General features: G+C 46.0%; 1 protein-coding gene across 1 annotated transcript in view; it reads right to left on the bottom strand.

Annotated features, from left to right (window-relative positions):
• The window catches only part of WASHC5 (WASH complex subunit 5), a 47971-nt gene that overhangs the window by 12138 nt on the left and 10992 nt on the right, over positions 1-24841 (bottom strand). The window contains exons 7-22 of the mRNA XM_083516553.1: positions 24277-24429; positions 22364-22477; positions 21435-21606; positions 19917-20044; positions 19428-19557; positions 17417-17529; positions 17029-17195; positions 12740-12815; positions 11161-11271; positions 10889-11029; positions 10143-10223; positions 8479-8580; positions 7703-7882; positions 5713-5837; positions 5354-5516; positions 1922-2024 (exon numbers count right to left, since the gene is read on the bottom strand). Of these exons, the coding sequence (XP_083372679.1) occupies positions 1922-2024; positions 5354-5516; positions 5713-5837; positions 7703-7882; positions 8479-8580; positions 10143-10223; positions 10889-11029; positions 11161-11271; positions 12740-12815; positions 17029-17195; positions 17417-17529; positions 19428-19557; positions 19917-20044; positions 21435-21606; positions 22364-22477; positions 24277-24429 (2059 nt within the window). The remainder of the gene's footprint in view (positions 1-1921; positions 2025-5353; positions 5517-5712; positions 5838-7702; positions 7883-8478; positions 8581-10142; positions 10224-10888; positions 11030-11160; positions 11272-12739; positions 12816-17028; positions 17196-17416; positions 17530-19427; positions 19558-19916; positions 20045-21434; positions 21607-22363; positions 22478-24276; positions 24430-24841) is intronic.

The raw sequence follows: 24841 nt of genomic DNA, 5'->3' as shown, positions 1-24841 counted from the left end.
AAGCTGTATGCTGGTTCCCCCGGCCAATAAAGCGAGATGAGCGCCACAACCCCAGAGTCGGCCACGACTGGACCTAATGGTCAGGGGTCCCTTTACCTTTTTACAGGTTCCATGCTACTCAGAATCCACCTTAAGGGTTGGCATTGCAAATTGTGCTTCCTCCCTTCCTACATGGAATCACACGGACCACGGTATCTGTAGCCTGGAAAACTGTGACGCTTACGCCCCTGCCCCCTTGTGCATTTGCCATCATGTCAAAAGGTGATTAACAGTAAGATAAATACATACAGTGGTACCTTGGTTTACGAACAGCCCAGTTCACGAACACCTTGGAACCCGAACAGTGCAAACTCAGAAGAAGGGGTTCCGGTTTTTGAACTTTGTCCCGGAAGCCGAACGTGCTCCCGTTTTCACCGTTACGCAGCAAATTTGAGTCCCCGCATAGTAATTAAGCCTTTTCCCTCCCACTTCTGCCTTTGCACGGCTGGTTTGCATCCCCTCCCCATTTTATTTTAAGCCAGGCATAGGCAAACTCGGCCCTCCAGATGTTTTGGGACAACTCCCATCATGCCTAGCTAATAGGACCAGTGGTCAGGGAAGATGGGAACTGTAGTTTCAAAACATCAGGAGGGCCGAGTTTGCCTATGCCTGTTTTAAGCCTTTTCCCTCCCGCTTCTGCCCTTGCCCCGCTCATTTGATTCCCCCTACATCATTAATTAAAGCCTTCCATTTCCACAGTGTTCTGAGGTGATATTTGGTGTTTGCTATTTTTTTGAATTTTTGTTTGTGTGACTTGTTTTCATTTTTGTGAATGGCTTGTTTTTCTGTGAGCCAGTGTGGTGTAGTGGTTAAGAGCGGTAGTCACGTAATCTGGGGAACCGGGTTCGCGTCTCCGCTCCTCCACATGCAGCTGCTGGGTGACCTTGGGCCAGTCACACTTCTGTGAAGTCTCTCAGCCCCACTCACCTCACAGAGTGTTTGTTGTGGGGGAGGAAGGGAAAGGAGAATGTTAGCCGCTTTGAGACTCCTGAAGGGGAGTGAAAGGCGGGATATCAAATCCAAACTCTTCTTCTTCTTCTTCTAATGACTATCAGCTCAGGTAAGAAAAAAATATTTTTAATTTTCATCATCTACAATACTGTCTTATTTATCTTATAGTACAGAACATTGATTATTGTTTTCATTTTATGGATCGATGGTCTTGTTAGATAGTAAGATCCATGTTAAACTGCTGTTTTAGGGGTTGTTTTACATTGTCTGGAACGGATTAATCCATTTCTCACTATTTTCTATGGGAAAGCTCGCCTTGGTTTAAGAACGCTTTGGTTTAAGAACGGACTTCCGGTTTAAGAATGGACTTCCGGAACGGATTAAGTTCATAAACTGAGGTACCACTGTATATAGATAGGATACCATCCCTTGTGGTTTTATCTTCCAACTCCTGAATGCAGTGATTCCTAAACTGTGGCCCGCAAGCTTCATTCAGGTGGTCTGTGGAGTTTGCATTAAATATCCATACTGGCTTTTAGCAGTACTTTTGTTGCTTTTTTCCTTTCCTTTTGCATGTATTGCATTTTATTCTATTGCAGTTCGAGCAGCATTCAATAAAATGTATGCAATAAAATGTAATATATAAGAAACGAAAGAAGAAATAAAGATACGGTTGAAAATCGTGTGGTAACTAGCGCAGCTCATTCCAATGGCTGCAACAGGAAGAAAAAATATTTAGCAGACCAGCAGGAGCCTCAGCAGTTTCCCAGTGGTCTGTGGGGCAAAGAAGCCTGAAGGTGAGAGCCTGAAGATTTTCGTCACCCCCTTGAAGAACGGCAGCCCACCTGCAAAGCTCCTGAAAACTTCTCAAGCGATTCATCGCTTGAGAATCTGTTTTCTAGCCTGGAACTCTGGTGGAAAGGATTCTTACCCACAATTCCCTTCAAAGGGTTGACGGCGTTTGTGAGAGATTTCAAGGCGTCGTGTACACCTTTGTCACGTAGCACCGTCTTCTGAAACATGCTGAGGAAATTCTAAAGCAAAACAAAAAGAACAATTAAAGCCACAGCTGACGATCTCCTTTGGAGCAAGTCCGCCACTCAAGCGTGTGCATGAGAAAGCAATTCATATCAGCACCAGTCTCAAATTTAAATAGTAATAAGAAGTTGCAAAGACGCAAACAAGTTCTGCCTTCAGTTTCTCAGAGCAGAGGCCCTAGAAAACTGAAGCCTCGGTCCTCCACTCTGCAAAATGGGGATAATAGTGACCTATTCTCCTAGTGGTGCTGGATTTAGGGCGCTGCAGGCGGTTCTCTCACACAGGGCGTTGAGCTGAGGGGGCGCGAAATTGAGAAGATCCATAACTGAAAAAGATCCCTTTGAGGGTGCCAAATTTTGGGCGCCATTTTACGAAAGATTACCAAAGGCCGTCCCTGCTCCTAGGTCTACTTCATGGGCAAATGAAACCAATGTTCCAGAAAGCGCCTATAGCTTGAGGGCATGATCCATCCTCTCCCACCATTGCAGCAACTCTGGGCACCTGGTCCTTAGCTGGAAGGGGATTCAGACAGATAATTTATTACGGTCAAAGACCAGCTCACACAACAGAACACAATAAAAACAGCGTTAGATAAAAGATAAAATATACCATCGGAGCAGATTGCAGCAGTAGTTCGTGAGTTAAAATTGAGATATATACATTCACCTGTACAACTGAGATTTGGGCTACCATAAAAAATTGACCCTGAGGCACCCCAAAGGGCAACTTCAGCATTTCCCTATTAAGCTATTTTATTCTAGAGGATGATCTGTGCCTACAAATCTGGGCGCAGAATCTGGCTACCAGCCAGGTCGTCTTATGATCTTTGCCTAAGAGGAGAGAATTAAGTTTAGACTTGTCTGAAAGATCGGTGAGCCTCTTCAGCAAAGGATCAATGGTGTCTCTACGGATCTCAACATAAAAAGGACATCTAAAATATATATGTTCGGGGCTTCCTATTTCCCCTGATGGGCAGGCGCAAAGTCTCTGTTCATACGGGACCCTTCTATAGGAGCCTTCCAGAACCAGTGAGGGCAAGGCTGAACTACTAGCAAGATTAAAAGCCCTTCTTGCATTTCTGGGTGTGGGGGAATAGAGATATGCTGCTGGAGCGGCTGGAAGGCGATTCAATTTCCGTGCCTCCTCCCTCAAATTGACAGATCCAACAACTCTGGCTACGCAGGCTTTGGAAAGAGAGAGGAGAGCAGCCCATGAAAGCAGAATCACTCAGTCCTTCTGTGAGATACATGGAAGGAGCTCCGATCCCAGGTAATGCACATGCCCGCTGCACATCTGGAGCAATGTATACCCAAGACAAGAGGCTATTGTTGGGAATCTGAATACGTGCAGCTACTCACATAGAGGCAATTAAGATTTGGCAGACAGCCAAAAGGTCATGTGAAGGAGTAAGTCTGCCTGGTGATACAGAAGGCATAGAGATAGCTCCTTGATTGGTCAAGCTCTCCCAAGGGAGTGATAATTAATGGCCTACTAACTGGAATGTGACCTAGTACAAATTTGAGTGTAGGAGTTGTGAGTCGTTTAAGAGAAAGCTAGCAAAAGATCCGTGTTCTGTTCCTGTAAATAGTCCACTGTATATAATAAACACCTAACTACAAGTTCCTGGTTCCTGCTTCGTCCATCCTGTCTGCAGTCAAGTCGCCAGTTGCTTCTGTGGATTCTGCGTTTACTTTGCTAGGTCTGGCTAAGGTCTTGCAACTAGTCAGAAAGTTGTGAAACACCAATAGGTTTTGCCAATAGCTATATACTGTCTTATGGCAGGAATGGAACCTGTGGACCTTCAGATGTTGACTGCAACTCTCATAGGACGTGGGTGGCGCTGCAGTCTAAACTACTGAGCCTCTTGAGCTTGGCGATCGGAAGGTCGGCGGTTCGAATCACTGCAACAGGGTGAGCTCCTGCTGCTGTCCCAGCTCCTGCCAACCTAGCAGTTCGAAAGCACACCAGTGCAAGTAGATAAAACAGGTACCGCTGCGGCGGGAAGGTAAACGGTGTTTCTGCGTGTTCTGACTTCTGTTACGGTCCTCCATGCGCCAGAAGTGGTTTAGTCATGCTGGCCACATGACCCAGAAAGCTGTCTGTGGACGGCTCCCTCGGCCTGAAGCAAAATGAGCGCTGCAAACGCACAGTCACCTTTGACTGGACTTAACCGCCCAGGGGTCCTTTACCTTGCCTGCAATTCTTATCCCTCCATACCATTGGAAATGCTGACTGCGGCTGAAGGGAGTTGGGAGTCCAAAAGCATATGGAAGGTTACAGGTCCCCTGTCCATGCCCTATGCTGATCTCACCCCCCTTGAATGTGCAGCTTTGCATTGGCACAGAGATGATTGTGAGTGGCCATAGCTCAGAGGCTGAGCAGAAGCCATGCGCGAAAAAGGCCCACAATTCCAACCCAAACATGCCCAATTAGAGTAGTGGTTCTCAAAGGGGGCGGTGCGGCAGGAGACGATGGCCTTGCCGCTGCCCCCCGAGCTTGTGGGGCTGGCGGTGGGGGGAAGCGCTGCTTTCCCCCACCGCCAGCCTCTAAGATCCCTGAAGCCTTTGGAGCACAGCGGGACGTCGCGCTGCGCTCCAAAGGCTTCGGGTTCCTTTTGCTGACCCAAAGCCCTTGGAGCGCGAGGTCCTGCTGCACTCCAAAGGCTTGAGGCTTCAGGGACAGCCTTTGTAGCCTCCACAGGGCAGCAGGGTGAAGGCACCCCACTGCCCTGCGGAGGCTTTGCGCAGCCATTCCCAAGCTAGAACAGCGAGACGGAGCGCTGCGCAGCGCTCCGTCTCCCTGTTCTGGCTTTGGGCTTAGCCGCGCAGCCTGCATTCGCTCTATAGGACGCACACACATTTCCCCTTAATTTTTGGAGGGGAAAAACTGCGTCCTATAGAGTGAAAAATACGGTACATAGTGTCCTTTGTTATAAGCACTGAATTAGAAGAATCAGATTGAGAAAGCGCTGGGAAATATCCCTGTCCCAAGATATATGACGTGCTGGGAGACAATATTAGCCAACATGGACCTATGGCTTATAAAGCGATGGATTGCTAAATGGTAGTATTAAGTAAGAATTGTCAAGGCGTTCTTGCCATGCTAGGTGATGAACAACCTAACAACATCATAGTAAGCAATCAAAGGGTGACTAAAGGCCATTTTCTTGTTTTTGCTGAAGGTAGCGTAACTAAGCATGGCATGGGAAAATTGGGCAAATCCAAAAGGACAGAGGGCAGTTCTCTCCCCAAGATGCTGGAATTGCACCTCCCCAGGCACTGGTCTGCTTTTGCTCAACTCCTGGAGCACCCTACGCTTGGGTTACCTGCAGCTCTTTCACAATCATGAAGCAGAGAAGCCTGTCGAGACCATTCAGGCCGAAGGTGCCGAGGGTGTCCTGGATTTCGGAAAAGAGGCGGCTGTTGGACACTTCCTGGTGCGTTCGCAGATCGTACCAGGTGTTCAGGGGGTCAATGTAGCAGGCGCTTCTGCAAGAGGCAAAGAGGATGGAGAGGCTTCCATGAAACTTCTATGCCTAAGTCCTTATCTTTCCCATGTCTCCTCCCCCCTCCCCCACAATTCTGGTGGGTAAATGTTCATCCCAAACTTTTCTTAATACGTTTATGCAAATGCCAGGCTTTCAGAAACCTGGACAACAATATGCAAGCTGCACACGACGCTCACTTTGGGTCTGTGATCCTCAGGATCTCTCGGCAGAGCCGGCCAATGAAGGTAGCAGATTCATCCACAGGTGCGAATGTTGGTATTGGGATATGTGTGGTCTGATACATGCTTTGCCAGTCCTGGATCTGAAAGATACGCAGGTCAGAAGTAACTCTTAAGGCCTGTCTCTCATTACAACGATGAAAACAACTACGGCATTATTAGTGGTATGGTATTTTACAAAACGGTTTTGCTTTGAGGTTCAAAACACCATGGCTTGTATCCAATGCGTTCCATCAGTAGAAGGATTTTTGCTTGTGCAAAAGACTTTCCCCGCCCTATGCCACACGCTTCGATTTGTTCTGGGGCTTCCCTCAACCCCACAGAGCAGATTTGGGGGAGAGGAGAGGAGAAAGGGGGTAGGTTCCATTTTGGAAATCATTGCACTGAAGGAACATATTAGCTGGATACCACCCCATGTTGCTATTACATCTGCCTTTGTGCAGCGATCGTTCTGTACAGTGGTACCTCGGGTTAAGAACTGAATTCGTTCTGGAGGTCTGTTCTTAACCTGAAACTGTTCTTAACCTGAAGCACCACTTTAGCTAATGGGGCCTCCCGCTGCCGCCGTGCGATTTCTGTTCTCATCCTGAAGCAAAGTTCTTAACCTGAGGTACTATTTCTGGGTTAGCGGAGTCTGTAACCTGAAGCGTCTGTAACCTGAAGCGTCTGTAACCTGAAGAGTCTATAACCCAAGGTACCACTGTATTTTGGGTGCCCCTCAGCAAGATATGCCTAGTAGACCTTCTTCATTTCGGATGAGGTGGAACACCAGTCCTAAATCAGATTGCTGCCCTCTACTGGTGCCTGAAATCCATTCAGGATGTACCATCAACAACAAAACAGCAAGTCATCTTCAGCTTCGCCTATCACCCTTCCCTCCTCTGCCCAGTAAGTCTTGCACAGTGGTTTGCTGCAGGTATCTGGAAATAGCAACTGGAACAACACAGACTAACTGGGGAAGGGCTCTAGAGAATCTGCTTTTGCATGTCCCAAACAGAGCTGGGAAAGATCCCTGCCTCCGGGAAGGTGCCTGCTTCCTAGTCAGTGGAGACCACCAGGGATCGGGAGCCTGCGACTCTCTGGATGCTGTTGGGACTACAAATCCCATCGTCCCTGATTACTGGCAACGCTGGCTGGAGCTGATGGGAGCTCGAGTCCAGCAACATCTGCAGGGCCACCGTTTCCCCATCCCTGGCGTAGACAACTGTCAGGGAACTGCCATCAGAGGCAAGAGGAGAGGTAAGACGCTCCAATGATGCAGGGGAGGGAACTAGCGAGAGAGAGAGCTTCCGCTGGGGAAGGAAATCCAGGGGACACCAGGGAGAAAGGGGAGACTGAGAATACTGCGGAGGGGAGGCTCCGAGACTCTTCCAGTGAAATCAGCGGAGAGAGAACAGGACCTCCGCTTGGCACGCCCACGCTGCGCAGAAGGCTTCTGCGCAGAGAATCTAGGAGGAGACTTGGCGTCAAAGAATTTCTATGTTGGAGGAAGTTTAGGAGACGCCCACTCACGGATTCTGCCAGTGACTAAGACAGTCGCGTTGTAAGGGCTGTCAAACCAGGGAAAGGTTTAGCTATACGACCAGCTTGGAGCAGTTTGCAGTTTACGCACAAGCAACCCCAATTCCCATTACAACAACACTTAGCTGGATGGGCCAGCAGAGTAAAGGAAGCTCCCTAGGTTCTGAAGCTAAGAGCCCGATTCTAAATCTTTCACTGGTGCACAAGCAAACTGTCCTGGGCTGGCTTGCATTGTGGTCACAGTGCAACCAATACTTGGATTCCAACTCTATATCTTTCCGGGCACTCCACCCCTTATCGCTAAATCTGCAAGTGGAGCTGATTGTAGGATCAAACACATTAAAAAAAGGGTTTGTGTGGCGTCATTATTTTCGAACTGCTCAGATTATGAGCAGTTATGAAGCTCATTGCCAAGAATGACTTGTACCTTGGTCCTCAAGAAGTTATTGCACTCCTGTTCCACATTGTAATTGATAATCCGGGACACCTCTTCCTGCCAAATCTTCAAGCCGTAGATGTTGACATAATCCTGGATATACTCAAAAGAGCGGTGGAACCCATCCATTGTGGCTGCCATGTCTTTCAGCTTGGGCATGAGTTCACTGGGCTGTGGAAAGAGGGAAGAAAATGAAAATGACACCCAGCATTTATTTCTCTTACAGTTCATCATTTTTTTTTTTTTTTGTAATCAGCAAGGTTGGGACAGGGGACAGAGAAAAGATTTAGACACCAAAGTAACAAATGCAATTTAAGCGAGAGTTTCTGTAGCGCCTGTCACAGGGAACTATAGCCTACACAAACTCTTGACACCCATGGTTTTCTTCTCTCCAAACAAACCACAGGAGGAAGCTAGGTTTTTTCTTGGATCTTAGGTAATTTGGAGAGAAACTCTCCAAACTGTGGTTTGCACACAACACTAAGTCAGAACTCTGGTTCCTGCTTGGAGCGAAGGAGTCAAACGAGGGCAATCTGAGCTGCATCCACAAGCACTCAGCTTGCTCACAGTAAACCGTGGTTTCTCTTGACCACGTTTTGTCGTGGCATGCAAACCAATCTTGAGAGCAGAGCCCAAATCTGAAAATAAAATATAAGCAAGCAAAGGAAGGAAGGAAGCATGCATATAACTGTAATAGCAACTGGCCACGGCAAGTGGATGTAGGGAAGGAAAGAAAAATGGGGGAAATTGAGGGATGTGTTTGGCACCTTAGCTCTGGGGTTGAAGATAAGCCCTCTGTGCAGTGCTAGCGCCACTCGTTTCACCAACTCTTTCCTTATACCATCTTCTAGCAGCTGTTTGGGATCCACCTAAGGTGAGAAAACAAAGACAGAAGACATTATGTACAAAACCCCACATACTTCCTACGAATGTCAATGCAAAACCTTGTAGCCGTGTGACAGGAGCAAGCCGGCAGTAATCACACAGAGCAATTTGGAGTTAATTCTTTATTAACGAAAACAGGAGTCAGGCCTAACCAGCACAGCAACTCACCTATGGCAGGTCTGGCCCCCATGAAGCAGTTGCTGACACTCAAGGACCCTGCCTCCCCACAGCCATCTAAGTCTCCTCCTCTCCAGGGTTTCCCCCCCAAGCGATCTGAGACTGTGCCTGCGTGAAGCTAACTTCTCCTCTGCCCTTTTCATGCCTCTCCTGGTTCTGGGACACCAGAGGAATTACCGTATTTTTCGCTCTAGAAGACTCACTTTTCCCCCTCCAAAAATTAAGGGGAAATGTGTGTGCGTCTTATGGAGCGAATGCAGGCTGCATGACTTCAGCGAAAGCAACGCGAAGCCTCCGAAGCGCAGCGGGAGTGTTCCCGCTGCGCTCCGGAGGCTTCATGTTGCTTTCGCTGAAGCCTGGAGAGCGAGAGGGGTCGGTGCGCACAGATCCCTCTTGCTCTCCTGGCTTCGCTTTGCTGGAGAGGCGCTCCGCAGCTTTCCCCCTCTGCGCAGCGCCCCTTTAGCGAAGCGGGAGGAGAAATGGAAGGGGCGCTGCGCAGAGAGGGAGAGAATTTGTTTTACTTGTTCTCCCCCTCTAAAACTAGGTGCGTCCTATGGTCGTGTGCATCCTATAGAACGAAAAACACGGTAGTTGCAGCAGAAGAGGGAGACACCCATGCCTCTTCACCAGCTGGACTCAACTCCGTCTTTCTCTCCTACTTCAACTTCTGCCTCAGCTACTTCAGCTTCTGCCTCCGATTCTGCCAGAGACTCCCCCCACTCACTAAGCCCTGTTACCCCATCAGCCTCCAGATCCCTCCTCCTCCCAGTCGGAGCACAGCTGCTTCTCAGAAATGCTTCCATTGTTTGTTATAAGCGCTTGTCGGCTTGTAAATCCATAATACAGTGGTACTTCGGGTTAAGAACTTAATTCATTCTGGAGGTCCGTTCTTAACCTGAAACTGTTCTTAACCTGAAGCACCACTTTAGCTAATGGGGCCTCCTGCTGCTGCCGGAGCACAATTTCTGTTCTCATCCTGAAGTAAAGTTCTTAACCCGAGGTACTATTTCTGGGTTAGCAGAGTCTGTAACCTGAAACGTCTGTAACCTGAAGTATCTGTAACCCGAGGTACCACTGTATACAACTTGGCAGTGGTTTACAACCAAATGCTCAGAAATATAGTTCCTAAAAGTGCTTGTCCTACTTGTCCTATGGAAAGAGTGGGCCCTGGCATTGCAGCAAGCGGAAAAGCTTTAGCCTGGCACCTAAAAGCTGACAGTGATGGCACCAGGCATGCTTCATTGGGGAGAGCATCCCATGGAAGCCACCACCGAAAAGGCCTATTCTTGCCTTGCCGCACTCTGCAGCTGTCTTAGGGGAGCCACAGCTTTCTAGTTTTCTCCAGCCTGATGCAATGCAAAACGATTACCTTGATGATTCCGACCAGTGTCGTTTTCATCATCAGAATGCCTTCTGTGAAGATCGAGATGGCATGTGTAAGCTTAGCGACCTTTGGGGACAGGAGGAGAAGCTAGCAGTTAAAAAAGCAACAACTATAGTAGGGCAAATAATGGTCGCTTCCCCTCCTTCCCAACATGTTAAATAAAAACAAAACACAACACAGCAGAGGGCCTTCTCGGTAGTGGTGCCCGCCTGTGGAATGCCCTCCCATCAGATGTCAAGGAAATAAACAACTATCTGGCTTTTGGAAGACATCTGAAGGCAGCCCTGTTTAGGCTAGTTTTTAATATTTAATGCTTTATTGTGTTTTTAATATTCGGTTGGGAGCCCCTCAGAGTGGCTGGGGAAACCCAGGCAAATGGGCGGGGTATAATAAATTATATGATGATGATGAAATTAGTTATTCCATTTACAGAGTGCTTTTTTTACAGAGTCCCAGGGTGGTTTCACGAGACATCATCAAAAAGTATCGGTGGGCTGGGTTTGAGGGCTTCCTGCCTGGGGAGCTCGTATCAGCTCTGCTGAAAAACCTCCTTTATTTCAGCAGCCACGGCACCAGTTGACTTATGTGGGAGGAGAAAGGAAAACTGAGTGGGAGCGGAACAGAACGGAGCCCTGAAGAGGATAACTCCACGCTGCAACAATTTGTTGTGCCTCTCGTTCCTATCAACCCGGTTCCTCCAGCGTCCCTGACCTCTTAAAGCTACGACGCACCTCATATCGCGGTACAAGCTGGGCATAATCCCGCAGCTTGTCTTTGTCCAGGCGGGTAGGCACTTCGATGATGTCGTGAGTCTGCAGTTTTATGATCTTCAGGAGGGATGTGAACATGCTCTCGGGGATGATCTGCAAAACCTTTCCCCCCCAGGCAAATCCCAGGAAGAACAGACACAGGTTTAGTAACAGCTCTGCTCTCTTTAGGTGTAAAACAAAAGCAAATATCCACCCTCCCTTTTTAAAAACCAGGATTAGGAGGAAGTTGCTACCTTTCTTACGTAGGAAACCAATTCACCCGAATAATACTGAGATACGCTCAGAAGGTCGGGGCTGTTGGCTTGATTGATGCGAAGCAGAGGCATATCGAGAGCTGAAGCCAGCTAGAAGCAGAAGGAATAAGGGTTTAGGTTGCTATTCAGGGTGGATATAAATAAATGATTAAAAACAAACAAACCCCAAAAATTAGATTTTTAAAAAATTTAAATCGGATTTCTTTGATTTGAATTGGATTAAAAAAAATGCTTTGGAAGGAAAAACCTTTCTAAAGGTAGTTCTTATTTGAGTTACATTATAGTCCAAAGGATATTCATCAGTAAATAAGGATTTGTTTTAAGTTTTTCACATGTGCTAAAACTCAGTCTAAGGTTTTTTTTTTTTAATGTTGAACCACATCAGTTAACAAACATGGATACAGATGCTATAATGTTATTGTTTTAGTTAAATAAATTGTTTAAATTGTTATTAAGGAAATGATTGCTTTTCTCCTTCCAACAAAGCACTGTACAGCAAAAAAAATTGTCCACATATAAACACGTTAATTATGAAATTATTGTGAGGTTTAGTAAGTTAACTGTTTATGTATTTGTAATAGTATAACCAAATCAGTAATTTTTGATATAACTTTTAAAACTACTCTGGAAATTTATTATTCCAAAAATGAAACCTTCATCTAGTTGTAAATGTTAAGGTTATACCATCAAGAATGAGTCTTTCCGTAAAAATATATATGATTTAAATAAAGTCTTACTGACTAGTGATTTAAATAGATGTGATTTAAGTCAAATCCACCCTGTTGCTAATGCAGGCGAGATAACCATGAGTTATATTCAAAGTTAACCTGCTGCCTTGCGGAACATCTTCAGAAGAAAAGGCTAAGAAGCAGAGCCTGCATAAATCTGGAATAGAGTCCCTAAGGCGGTTGGATGGTACCTTGTAGGCCTCGTTCCAGCCCAGATGGTGCCAAACATATTGCTCTGCTTTCCTTTGGACCAAATCAGTGAGGCTGAAAGGGTGGGCAGCCCAGGACCTCCATACCCAGGCCTGCGACCCACAGAGGTCCATTTGATGCTGGTAACGCAGCAAAAACTATGTGGGAGGGAGCAGCTACGAGTTACCGGTCTCTGCAGCCACAGCAGGCGCTGTGATTCTCCAGTGGTTTGACTTCACCCCTGGAGGCGCACTCCGTTGTCTCTCGAGATGGATGGATGCCAGCAATACTCAAAGTAAAATTGATTGGCTTGCGGGGCATCAGGAATGGAATGTGAACCCTGTGTTTGGCCCAGCTGGGCTGGACTCGAATCCCAAACTGGAAGTGGAGAGAGCGGAAACGTGGGGGGGGGGGGGAGGCGGCTTCAAGAATCCCATGCTCGAAACTCCACTGCAATTTCTGAAGTTTGCAGAATCACTTAAGGAAGCGCCACTTTGAGAGATGAAAGATGACCAAGATCCATTTGGCTCCGAGCTGGCGCAGAGGCGTTACAGGCAGGAAACACCCTTTGGTTTCTGCAAAAGTAAATTAATAACGCCCGGCTCCTGCCAGTTTTTCTTAAAGCCCCCTTTCCTACTTACCTTTAAAAACGTGGCCCTGAGTTTCGTTACCATAGATGGGTTTGCCCTGATGCTTTCCTGCATGATAGATGTGAAACTGGAAAAAAAAAGGGAGGAGGGGAAATTAAGATCAGAACGAGCACCTGAAGTCATTCCTCCACGATCCTGTTCTCGGGGTAGTGCTACACACAGCCACACCAATTTGACACTGTAGTTCAGGGCTATAGCTCAGTGGTACTGCGTGCATGTTGTGTGCAGAAATAATAATAAATAATAATAATAATAATAATAATAATAATAATAATAATAATAATAATTTGTTATTTGTACCCCGCCCATCTGGCTGGGTTTCCCCAGCCACTCTGGGCGGCTTCCATAGAAACCAAAAATACACTAAAATATCACACATTAAAAACTTCCCTGAACAGGGCTGCCTTAAGATGTCTTCTGAATGTCAGGTAGTTGTTTATCGCTTTGACATCTGATGGGAGGGCATTACACAGGGCGGGCGCCACTACCGAGAAGGCCCTCTGCCTGGTTCCCTGTAGCCTCACTTCTCGCAATGAGGGAACCGCCAGAAGGCCCTCGGAGCTGGACCTCCGTGTCCGGGCAGAACGATGGGGGAGGAGACGCTCCTTCAGATATACTGGACTGAGGCTGTTTAGGGCTTTAAAGGTCAGCACCAATACTTTGAATTGTGCTTGGAAACGTACTGGGAGCCAATGTAGGTCTTTCAAGACCGGTGTTATGTGGTTTCGGCGGCCGCTCCCAGTCACCAGTCTAGCTGCCACATTCTGGATTAGTTGTAGTTTCCGAGTCACCTTCAAAGGTAGCCCCACATTCAGGCTGTGACATCTCCAAGTCGAGACCCCTGCCTAAAACCCTGCTTGCCTCACATTTGAAAGTGGAGCCTGACTGGCAGGCGCCCCATTGCAAAATGTTCTCCCTTTTCCTGACAATTGCCGTATTTTTCGCTCCATAAGAGGCACCTAGTTTTTAGAGGGGGAAAGCAAGAAAAATTCTGCACAGAGCATGTAAGCGGCTCTCGCTTTTCTTGCTTTAAACCCTTCTGGCCCTCCTCCCGCTTCACTGAGAAGCCAGCAGAGCAAGAGCGATAGCTGCGCAGCACCTCTTCTACTGGCTTCCCAGCGAAGCGGGAGGAGGGATGAAAGGGAACCCTTACAATGTAAAGAAACTGAAAGTACATTCTTTCACCTTTGGTGGACGTGCCCAAGGATTAAGGCTTTCTGAGAAATGATCTATAATGAAATGAAAAAGGTATTTAAATATACCTTCTTGAAGAAACCAGAGGCCTTTCTCCTAGGCATAGTCGGCCAATTGGTGCCAAAGAAGGACAGAACTTTCTTTATGTATGCAACAACAGCAGCAAGAATTTTGATTGCAAAGTATTGGAAGACACAAGATTTACCCACACTGGAAGAATGGCAGATGAAGGTGACGGATTACATGGAATTGGCAGAAATGACTGGCAGAATCCGAGACCAGGGAGAAGAGGTGGTGGAAGAAGACTGGAAGAAATTTAAAGACTACCTGCAGAAATACTGTAAAATTAATGAATGTTGAGGGGATGTTGGACTGAAAATAAGCGGTATTGGTAAAAAGACGAATAAGAATATGTAAATGCGGACTGACAATGGTTGGAAATATATAGTTATAATAGGTTAAGATAATAAGTAAAGATAAATGATAGAGGGTAAGGATTTGCTGAACTAACTATGTGAACTGGAATACAGAAAAGGGGGGTGTGAGGAGGTCAGGAAATAAGTAAATGAAAGATACGACATGAAAATATTGATTGTTTTTCTCTTTTTAAAACTTTTTTCTTTATTGTCTATATACTTGGTTTTCGTATCTCTTTTTTCTTTTTTATTATTGTTATGTTTTTTGTATTTTTCTATTTACAATTTTGTAATTTTTTATTGTCTGGAAAAGTTTAATAAATATCATTTTTAAAAAAAGAAGAAAAAAGAGAAAGGGTGCCCTTACAAGGGAGCGCTGAGCAGAGCCTGGCAGCGGCTCTTGCTGGCATTTGTGGGAGGTGTGGGAAGGGACAGAGTGCAGCCCGTCAGTCCGTCCCTTTTCCCACCTCGCGGAAAAGCCCCCAAGAGCCACACACACACTCCACGCAGCTCTTTAAAGGGAGTGCTGATAAGAGCCTGTATGCATCCCAGATGTGAATGCAGGCGTGAGGCTCTGCTCAGCGCTCCCTTTAAAGAGCCGCGCAGAGCATGTGTGCGGCTCTTGCTGGGGTTTTCCCGACGAGGGAGAAGGGCAGCCCATCAGTGCCTTCTCCCTCCTTGAGGAAAAGCCCCCAAGAACCGCACAAACGCTCCACATGACTCTTTAAAGAGCATGCGGCAGCTCTTGCTGGATTTTCCAGGAGGTGGGGGAAGGGACAGAGGGCAGCATGTCAGTCCCTGCCCCCACCTCCCGGAAAAGCTCCCTCCTAGGGGAAAAGCCAGCAAGAGCCGCACGGCTCTTTAAAGGGAGCGCTGGCAGAGACTCCCACCTGCATCCACTCCATAAGACGCACACACATTTCCCCTTACTTTTTATTAGGGAAAAAGTGCATCTTATGGAGCGAAAAATACAGTAGGTCCACAGACCGTAAAAGCTTAGGGAGCAATCATAGCTCCACAACAGAAGGTTTCAAGGTCCGCCTGTCCGCGGTTCAGGTAGCACGTGATGGGAAAGGCCTGCATCTTCCGAGGTCGTGGAAAAAACCAGACAGAGCTAGGTGGACAAATAGCTTGACCTTCTAGGCAACTTCCTATGTTTTCTACATTTCTAAACGGGGGCATAGCCTGGGACATGTGGACAGGCTTCTCTTCAGTAAGGAATGGGGATATCTATAATCATCTCTCTTAAAAACTCAGCATTAAGATTGGCCAAGCTAGGTATGTAATACCAGGAAGCAGCTCTTAAGTTCTTGTCTGCTTATCCGAACAATGTTTATTGTTGTTGCGGAGCTCTAGGATCCTGGTTTGTTCCCTATAAGACAAACAACAGAAAGACCTACGAAGATGTACTCAGGAAGCCTATATAAAAAGGGAACAAAGGTAAAGGGACCCCTGACCGTTAGGTCCAGTCATGGCCGACTCTGGGGTTGCGGCGCTCATGTCGCTTTACTGGCCGAGGGAGCCGGTGTACAGCTTCCGGGTCATGTGGCCAGCATGACTAAGCCACTTCTGGCGAACCAGAGCAGCGCACGTAAACACCGTTTACCTTCCCTCCGGAGCGGTACCTATTTATCTACTTGCATTTTGATGTGCTTTCGAACTGCTAGGTTGGCAGGAGCAGGGACTGAGCAATGGGAGCTCACCCCATCGCGGGGATTCGAACCGCTGACCTTTTGATCGGCAAGCCCTAGGCTCTGTGGTTTAGACCACAGTGAAGCTGATACAAATAGGACAATAAACGATGCAAAACAGAACAAGCGCATGTGTCAATTTTGAGCAATGAGTCTTACCAATAATCTTAAATCCCTGGGAGTTGTATTTTAAACCAATGTCTAATCAAGCATTATGTTCTCCCAGCAGCCGACCAGATGCCCAGGCAAAGTCTATAAGCCAGACAGGAATGCAATAGAAAGACCCACCATATTTCTTGTTGGCCACCCCAAATATTTACCTCCTGCCGTGTTGCATTTCCCTTTGACATGCACGCCTTGTTCATAATCCTCCAACCCTGCTTTCTCTGGTAGAATCTGTTTCAGCTTTGCTTCAGTCTGACTCAGACACCGAGTCAGGAGTGCAGTGAATCCAAGAGAGAAACAATGTACAGTGGTACCTCTGGTTGCGAACAAGATCCGTCCCGGAGGCTTGTTCGCAACATGAAAAGAGCGCAACCCGCAGCGGCGCATCTGCGCACACGCGAGTTGCAATTTGCTGCTGCTGTGCATATGCGTGACGCCATTTTGCTCATCTGCGCATGCGCGAGGGGCGAAACCCGGAAGTAACCCTTTCTGGTACTTCCAGGTTGCTGCAGGATGTAACCTGAAAGAACGTAACATGATGTACGACTGTACAAACAGGCAGTGGCAGCAAGCGCCCTTTGGGTCTGGTAGGGCAGAAGGCAAGGAGCCCAACAGTAGATGGCGCCAAAGCCAAGGAAAGGAGGAACCAACTAATCCTAGTTTTGTCCTCCTTCTGCTTTCTGCTGAGCTCTACAAAGGCAATACTGAAATAAAATTGAGGATGGAGCCAGCAGGCAGTGGTACCAACTAGAATAGGAGCCCCACACTCCATAGAAGAGGCAGCAAGCACATGTAAACGCTTCTGGGACCCTACCTGTCAATCAGCTGCCAGGCGTATGAAAGATCTCCAACTATCTGCATGGTGATCAAAACCTCTTCCTTAATGTTGATGGTTCTGATCATCTGATGGAGAAACTTGCGAGTGTCAGCAAGGAACTGACATATTTGCAGGTTGGACTCCAGTTGGTGAAATTCTTGAACCTGCATATTAAGAATTAGAAACATAGTGGGGTTTTTTTTTGGGGGGGGGGTGTTATTAAAATGCCTAAAAACAAACAGGAGAGATTTTAAATTTGGCTACTCCTTAAATAAATCCCAATTGGTATGGAGTTCTATAGCAACTGGTCTTATGACAATGTTGCTTGAGTCCACATAAGAAATTATACCCAGAAAATGGCACAACCACCACCTCACTGCCTTACCTCTTCTAAAGCTTGTATTAATTGCACAGTTTTCCTGCCCGCTGCAGTGGAGTCATCGTAATTCAGAGACATTATTTGTTTGGCGATTTCCCTGAACCAGGCTTGCAGATTTTCTGTTTTTAGTGGGAAAACGGGAGAAGAGACAAATTATTAAATTAGTGCAACTGAAACCAAAAGAGAGTGTGCTACCAGCCCCCAGTTCACAAACTGTAAACATCCAAATATCAAGGAATTATTTTGAAAGAAACAAAAATGTATCAGGGTCGGGAGGGTGGTCCCTAAAGTTTGCGCTGTACACATGTACGTGAATATTCTGCTTGCACGTGAAACCATAATTTTGCACAGAAGTGGTTAATCTCTGAAGATCCCACCATCCTTGATCACTGAGACATGATGGCTGGGGGAGATGGGAGTTGGAGAACAGCAGAATCTAGAAGTCTAACCAGTTCCCCACCCCAATTTAGAATTATGAGAAGAGCCACAACAAAGTTTGGGCTCATGTGTTCCCCCTCCCATGTGGCCATGAGGAGGAAACTTTCATTTCCCTTTTAAGACCACGGATCTTGTGTCTGAACCCAGACGAACTGTGGTTTGCCTTTAGGGTTAATGAAAACAAGTCTACTTCAAACCATGGTTTACGAAAGTGGCTCGCTTTCTTTTTTTTCTTTTTATTGGAATTTTATTTACAACGTAACATAAACCAGCCCCAATACAGGAATCCACCCTCATTAAGCGTGAACATAACATACAGTGAGCATAACATACAACAATACAAACAACCAAATAAAATACTTCCTTTATCCTGTATCTGGCCTCTTTATTTACTTCTTATAAACTGTTTCCTTTATGAATAATTATTAAGATTTTTCTAATTATAACTTAAATATCCACAAAGTCTCCTGCAGACATTAATCAAAACAAGTCCAGCTATGTATTTTAGGGCACTGTTTTGTGAAGTATTCTCTGCATTTCCCCCATGATTTTTGAAACTCTTGTCTAGTGTGATCTCTAATTGCCTCTCTTAATCTAGCCAGTTCAATATACTCTAACAGTTTGTCTTGCCATTCCCTTTTTGTTGGCAGAGTTTCGTTTTTCCAGTTTTTAGCAACGAGGATCCTCGCCGCCCCTATGGCAGAAGAATATTTTCTGATCTTCTCTTGCTATACCTGTGTCCGTTATCCCTAGTAGAAAAGCTTCTGTATTTTTCATAAAGTTATACTTAAAACACTTTTTTTAAGCTTGTCATATACTGTGTTCCAGAAAGTGGCTCGTTTTCATTCAGGGTTCAGACGCAACACTAAACCGTGGTTAGTTGAAAATGGAAGTTGACGCTTCCACTCTTCTCCCCATTGCAGAACTGGAGAACCAAGAGCACAAGACCAAGGAGCACAGATGTTCATCCTTGCAATGGTGTGAGTTGGGCTGCTACTGATTCAAACTGATCAACGCAAATCTTTGGAGAGCCTTCAAAGCTTGGCGACATGAAGAAGACCCCATGCACCTCTCACTAAAGGAGCACGGGTTAATCTTTGTCGCAAGCCTTGGAAAGTCTTCTGCTTGGCACCAGTTGCCAGTTGGAATCATAGTCTAGCTGGAACCCCATCAACCAGACATAATATAAATGAGCTCGCAAAAGGCTTACCTCAAAGGAAATAGAAAAATATTGATTATTGCTTCCCGCTCCCCAATTGCTTCCCAATTGTTCTCTTGGAACAATAAGAAACCAAGAGGAAAGAAAATGCGCCAAGGAATGGGGGAAATCTGAGGAATATTTGAAAAGCTTCTGTATACATTTGAGTTCATTAGTAGGATTAACATAAAACAAGCGGTTAAAGGTAATGTTAAAGAAAAACCAGGGAGTTAACTGATAAATGGAATCAAATGCAGCATTAAAAATTAAAATGATAAGAAACCGCAAAAGGGGTAGCGGAAAGTAAAAACATTTAAGTTTCACTGGGAAGGTAATTTCCCAAACTGAAAAATAAAATTCATTTTTTTTAACGGCTCTTACCATTTTTCTCCACTCTTGTTAGAGGCTTAACGCCTGAAAAGACATCAGCCAGCTCAGTCATCCTTTCGGATCCTTCAGTTTTGTAGCTTTCCCATTTTGTTTGCTTTTCGGACAGCATCTGCTTGAACATCTGACGAAAAAGCAAGACCAGAGTCTAAAACAGAACAACCTGCCGTGACTGGAAAATTACAGCGACAGCAACAATACCATTTGGCAAGGACTGATCTAGACTAGGGATCCGTTGTAGGCTTTTGGGTGAACATTTATGCTGAAAATAGAAAAATAATGCTGGAAAGCTGGAGGTTTCTGTGCATTTTCCCCCCTACGGGCTGAAGAGGCAAGCCACTTTAACAAATAAAAAGATGCTTGCTTCTTCAGCAGCACAGATGATTGCAGTGGAAATGTCAAAGGAAGCCTCTGACTTGTGTACAGTTCTCTCACAAGCGCATTCTAGGCATAGGGTGTATGTATGCAGGATGTTTTCGTTACCTCTTTCAATATGAATTCGAACTGTGCTATATCCAGGAGAAGCTGGAAAAGGATCTTGGGGTTGTACTTGGAATCTGTTTGAACCTGGTCCTTTATTTGGCGGAGGCGCTTGTTGTTTGGATCGTAAGCTAAGGAAAAAGAGCAGAAAGTGAAGGCTTCCTCGATTGCTGCTGTGATGCAACACCCACCTTCCCCCTCAACGATCTCAAGGGAGAAGATTTAATGTGCTCTTGGTCGCATGAACGTAAAACAGGGAGGATAAAAATCAATGATTTTTTTAAAAAATGATTTTTTAAAAATTTAAATTGGATTCTTTTGATGTAAATGGGGTTTTAAAAATAAAATGCTTTTTTTTGGGGGGGGGGAATCTTTCTAAATATAGGTGAAGAGACCCCTGACCATTAGGTTCAGTCGTGGCCGACTCTGGGGTTGCGGCGCTCATCTCGCTTTAGTGGCCGAGGGAGCCGGCGTACTAAATATAGTTTTCTATTTAACTTACATTATAGTCCGAAGGCCATTCATCAGGAAATACGGATTTGTTTTTAAGTTTTTCATGTGTGCTAAAACTCAGTCTAAGTTTTTTTTTAAAAAAATTGTTTAACCACATCAGTTAACAAACATGGAAACATATGCTATAATGTTATTGTTTCAGCTAAATAAATTGTTTAAATTTTTATTACGGAAACGATCGTTTTTCTCCTTCCAATAAAGTACAGCAGAAAAGTTGTCCGAATATAAACAGTTAACTTATTGAACCTCATAATAATTTCATAATTATCAGTCTATGTATTTCTAATAGCATAACCTGAAATATACTCGGAGTCGAGAGTGGATTTCATGCTCTTTATTCAGGTCATAGTGGTGAGGAGGAATGGAAGTTCCCCCAGAATGTCTGCTTTATATAAATTATTTACACAATGGGCCCCACGTGATTGGCTAATTCCGGGATTCACCTGTAGGCCAATCAGGTTGCGGATTGACTTCTACCTGGAGCTGGATTGGGTGGCTCCTGTGGACCAATCAGACTGCTGCATTCTGAATCCTATTGTTCTAGGGCCAATCAGACTGCTGCATTCTGAATCCTATTGTTCTAGGGCCAATCAGACTGCTGCATTCTGAATCCTATTCAATTCAGTACATAATCTTCACAGAACTCTAGTCCAATGGTTGCCATCAATTTGATTTGAATTAATTTTATAATGAAATGATTTTACAATGTTGTATTATTTTATTGTTGTTAGCCGCCCTGAGCCCGGCTTCGGCTGTGGAGGGCGGGATATAAATAAAATATTATTATTATTATTATTATTATTATTATTACATAACCAAATCAGTAATTTTTGATAGAACTGTAAAAAGTACTCTGCAAATTTATTATTCCAAAAACGAAACCTTCATCTGGTTGTAAATATTAAGATTAAACCAGCAAGAATGAGTCTTTCTGTAAAAAAACATGATTTAAATCAAGTCTTAATGACTTGTGATTTAAATCAAATCCACCCTGGTGGAAAACATTACCCGAGTCTGCAGTATGCAGCATCATCCACCGTATCGCCACGTTGCAGTCCCTTAAGCAGTTCAGCAGTTTGGGGATATTGTCCAGCACCATCTCCTCCCTCAAGCAGCCTTCCTTAAGAAACTGCTGCACCTGGGTGTGGACTCGCTCCCTGACTGCGGCGCATCTGCCGGCCTTCGAAAGACAGAAATCAAAGGAGCGTTACTGCAAAACAGGCGGAACCCGGTAGGGCTCTAAGTCAGAGGGATGTCGTACGTGTTAGGATATTTCCGTTCCACCTTAAAAGGGAGCAGGATGTTTGTGTCACAGCCTGCGTATTTCCTGTTTTCACAGGATGTTTCTGTTGTGTCTTTGCTTTCGTTCTCTCTCTGTCCGAGACACTGACGCAGGCAGTCATGTCTTTCTTTGTTCTGATCAACGCTGAATAAAGCTTGTAAATAATGCTCTCCTGAGTGCAACTTTTGGCTGTGCATTATCTGCTGACAGAGTGTGCATGAGCTCTAGATGTTGGGCTATTTTCTAGAAACTCATGTCGCTAATCGATGATACTGCGTGCCTACGGGAGATTGATGGATCGTCCGGCAAACGGCTTGGGGCCATGATGGACTTTATCTCCCTGGCAGTATCCCAACTGACTGAGGCGCATCTGCCGGCCTTCGAAAGACAGAAACCAAAGGAGCGTTACTGCAAAACAGGCGGAACCCGGTAGGGCTCTAGGTCAGAGGGATGTCGTACGAGGCTCTCAAAAAGCCGTTCCTCTGCCTTCGCCCGTCTCCAGCTGCTTCGGACTACAACTCCCATCAGGCCCAGCCTCCATGGGAACTGTAGTCCGCCTGGAAGGCACCAGGACGGTAAAAGCGGAGCTAGAAGCATCACAGAGCAGGACGTTTAAGGAAATTCCACTTTGCGAAGGAAACCGCATTTTGCCAACCTGTTCCTTGACATTGGAAAGATCCAGCGTGTAGTTCAGAGCCATTTTCGCAGCTTTGTAAGGCTCCCAGGCTTCTGCCAGGTTCACACACATCCCCATATAAATGCTAATTACCTGCGGAGAGAAACAGAATGTAAGAGGCAGCCTGTGGGGCCATCTGGCTCTCTGGGATTTCGGACAGGATTATCTCCCGACCCTCAAACTGGCACCTTCTGCGCATAGCTGTCAACCGTCCCTTATTTGGCGGGAAAGTCCCTTATCCTAGCGCTGTGTCCCACTGCTGTCCCTTACTGATGATGTCTCTTAAATTTCCCGGGTTTCAAAGGAAGCATCTCCTCTCCCTCCCTCCCTGCCGGCCAGGGAGGAGGGAGGCTCCAACTGTGTTGCTTGGCTGCGTTGCTCACCCAATAAGGAGTCTAAGAACGACTGGGGGGTGGAGCTTGCATGCCTTGTGCCAATTAAATCGGACGCGCTGCCTGGGGACTTGCCTTTGCTCAGCGCTTCCCAGCGGAGAGGTGACGGTGGTTTTCCTTGCTGCATCCCCTTTGCCGGGTTGCTGTGCTGTGGGAACCACCGCTTGAGGCTTCCTTTGGCTGCTGGCTGGGCTTTCTGCCTTTGGCTTGGAGGGGCTCAGAAGTTGAACCTCCCTGTGCTCTGAAAATCCCTTATTTTGGCTGCTGGTCCCTTATTTTCAAATCTGTAAGTTGACAGCTATGCTTCTGCATGCCAGGCAAATGCTGTACCACTGAGCTATAGCCCTTCCCCAGCCAAGCTCCTATCAAGCCAAGTTATCTCGGATACTCATATTTATGCTTCCGCAGTACTTCCGCCAACCAAACCTACGAGCGATGGCCAACATCAGAAGTGACGCTGGCCCGTCTTCTAGCTATGTTTGGGAAGTTGGATCCCAGCGAAGTCTAAACGATGGTTTCCCACACTTGGTCCTTCAGCTGTTTTTGGACTACAATCCCCATCATCCTTGACCACTGGTCCTGCTAGCTAGGGATGATGGGAGCTGTAGTCCCCAAACAGCTGGAGGCCTACGTTTGGGAAACACTGGTCTGAATGGGTCGACAGGGGAGGAAGCCCAGCCAGAAAGCACGTTGCCATTGGCTCCCAACACATCCATCAAAGTCCTGAGGGAACTGCTGGTGCAGCCTTCCTTTCCATCTTCCGGGGGTCACATGCCAGTGGTGGGTGGGGCCAGAGGCAAAAGTGGGAGGGGCAAATGCTACTTTTGTACACAAGGATTGGTTAGGGGGCGTGGCTAGGGAGACGTGCGGTCTGGAGAAAGTCCCGAGGGCCTGACAAGAATAGCTTGAGGGCCACATTGTTCCCCAAGCCTCAGGTTCCTAACCCCTGTGCTCTATGCTTAATATCCTTTTTTTAAAAGAATTTTTATTTTTTCAAATGCTTTTTATTGAATTTTCTTTAACACAAACAAATAAAATAAATACCCTAACATTCCACAATCATATGTCTACTTATTTTCTAAACGCTCTATCGCGCACGGACTTCCCTCCCTCCCTTCAACAGGTTTTGATATTATTTTCTTTTTTTCGCAGATTCTTAATTACATTCTATACACATCACAAATTTATTTTAATCCTACTTGAGTCTTTAAACTTCTACAATTGCTGCTTATATATTCAACAAATTTACTCCACTCCTTTTTGGAGTTTGTGTCCTCTTGGTTACAGATCCTGTGGGTTAGTTTTGCTAATTCTACATATTCAACCATTTTTGTCTGCCACTCCAAGTTTTAGCATTTTTAAAAGTTGTAAGCCTTTGTGCTCGGCTGCCATGGCAGAAAGGAAGCACATAAGGTGCAGCAAATAAGAAACGAACAAGAAAGAGATGAGCTTCCAAATCTATCTGGCTGTTTCGTTGCTTCAGCTCCGAACCGTATTTACCCAGTTGTCTGGAAAATATTTGTCCACGATCTCCCTCATCTTCGCTTGCTGCATGTGCAGAATGGAGGCATCAAAATAAAGCGCCACGTACAACATGGCCGCCTGAGGAGCGAGGGCGACGCTGCGGTGCTCTGGTAACGGGTAAGCGGAAACCTAAAATGGAAGGAGAGCAATAGGAAGAGGGAGACAACAAGTCAATGGACGCCATGTAGACACAGAACAGTATGAAACGATACGATATCTTTATTGTCATTGTCCCATACAGAACAATGAAATTGAAAATCTACATAAAACTTTCAAAAACCCCTAAAAACTCTGAAACCCCATTTTAAAATACAATATACTATAGAGGAGGGATGCGGGGGGCGCTGTGGGTAAAACCTCAGCGCCTAGGACTTGCCGATCGTATGGTCGGCGGTTCGAATCTCTGCGGCGGGGCGAGCTCCCGTCGTTCGGTCCCAGCTCCTGCCCACCTAGCAGTTCGAAAGCACTCTTAAGTGCAAGTAGATAAATAGGTACCGCTTTATAGCGGGAAGGTAAACGGCGTTTCCAAGTGCGGTGCTGG

The sequence above is a fragment of the Podarcis liolepis genome, assembly GCF_965112155.1.
Source record: "Podarcis liolepis genome assembly, chromosome: 8".
Classification (NCBI taxonomy): Eukaryota; Metazoa; Chordata; class Lepidosauria; order Squamata; family Lacertidae; genus Podarcis; species Podarcis liolepis.
The sequence above is the reverse complement of the archived record's forward strand: the minus strand, read 5'-3'. Positions and strand labels throughout refer to the sequence as shown.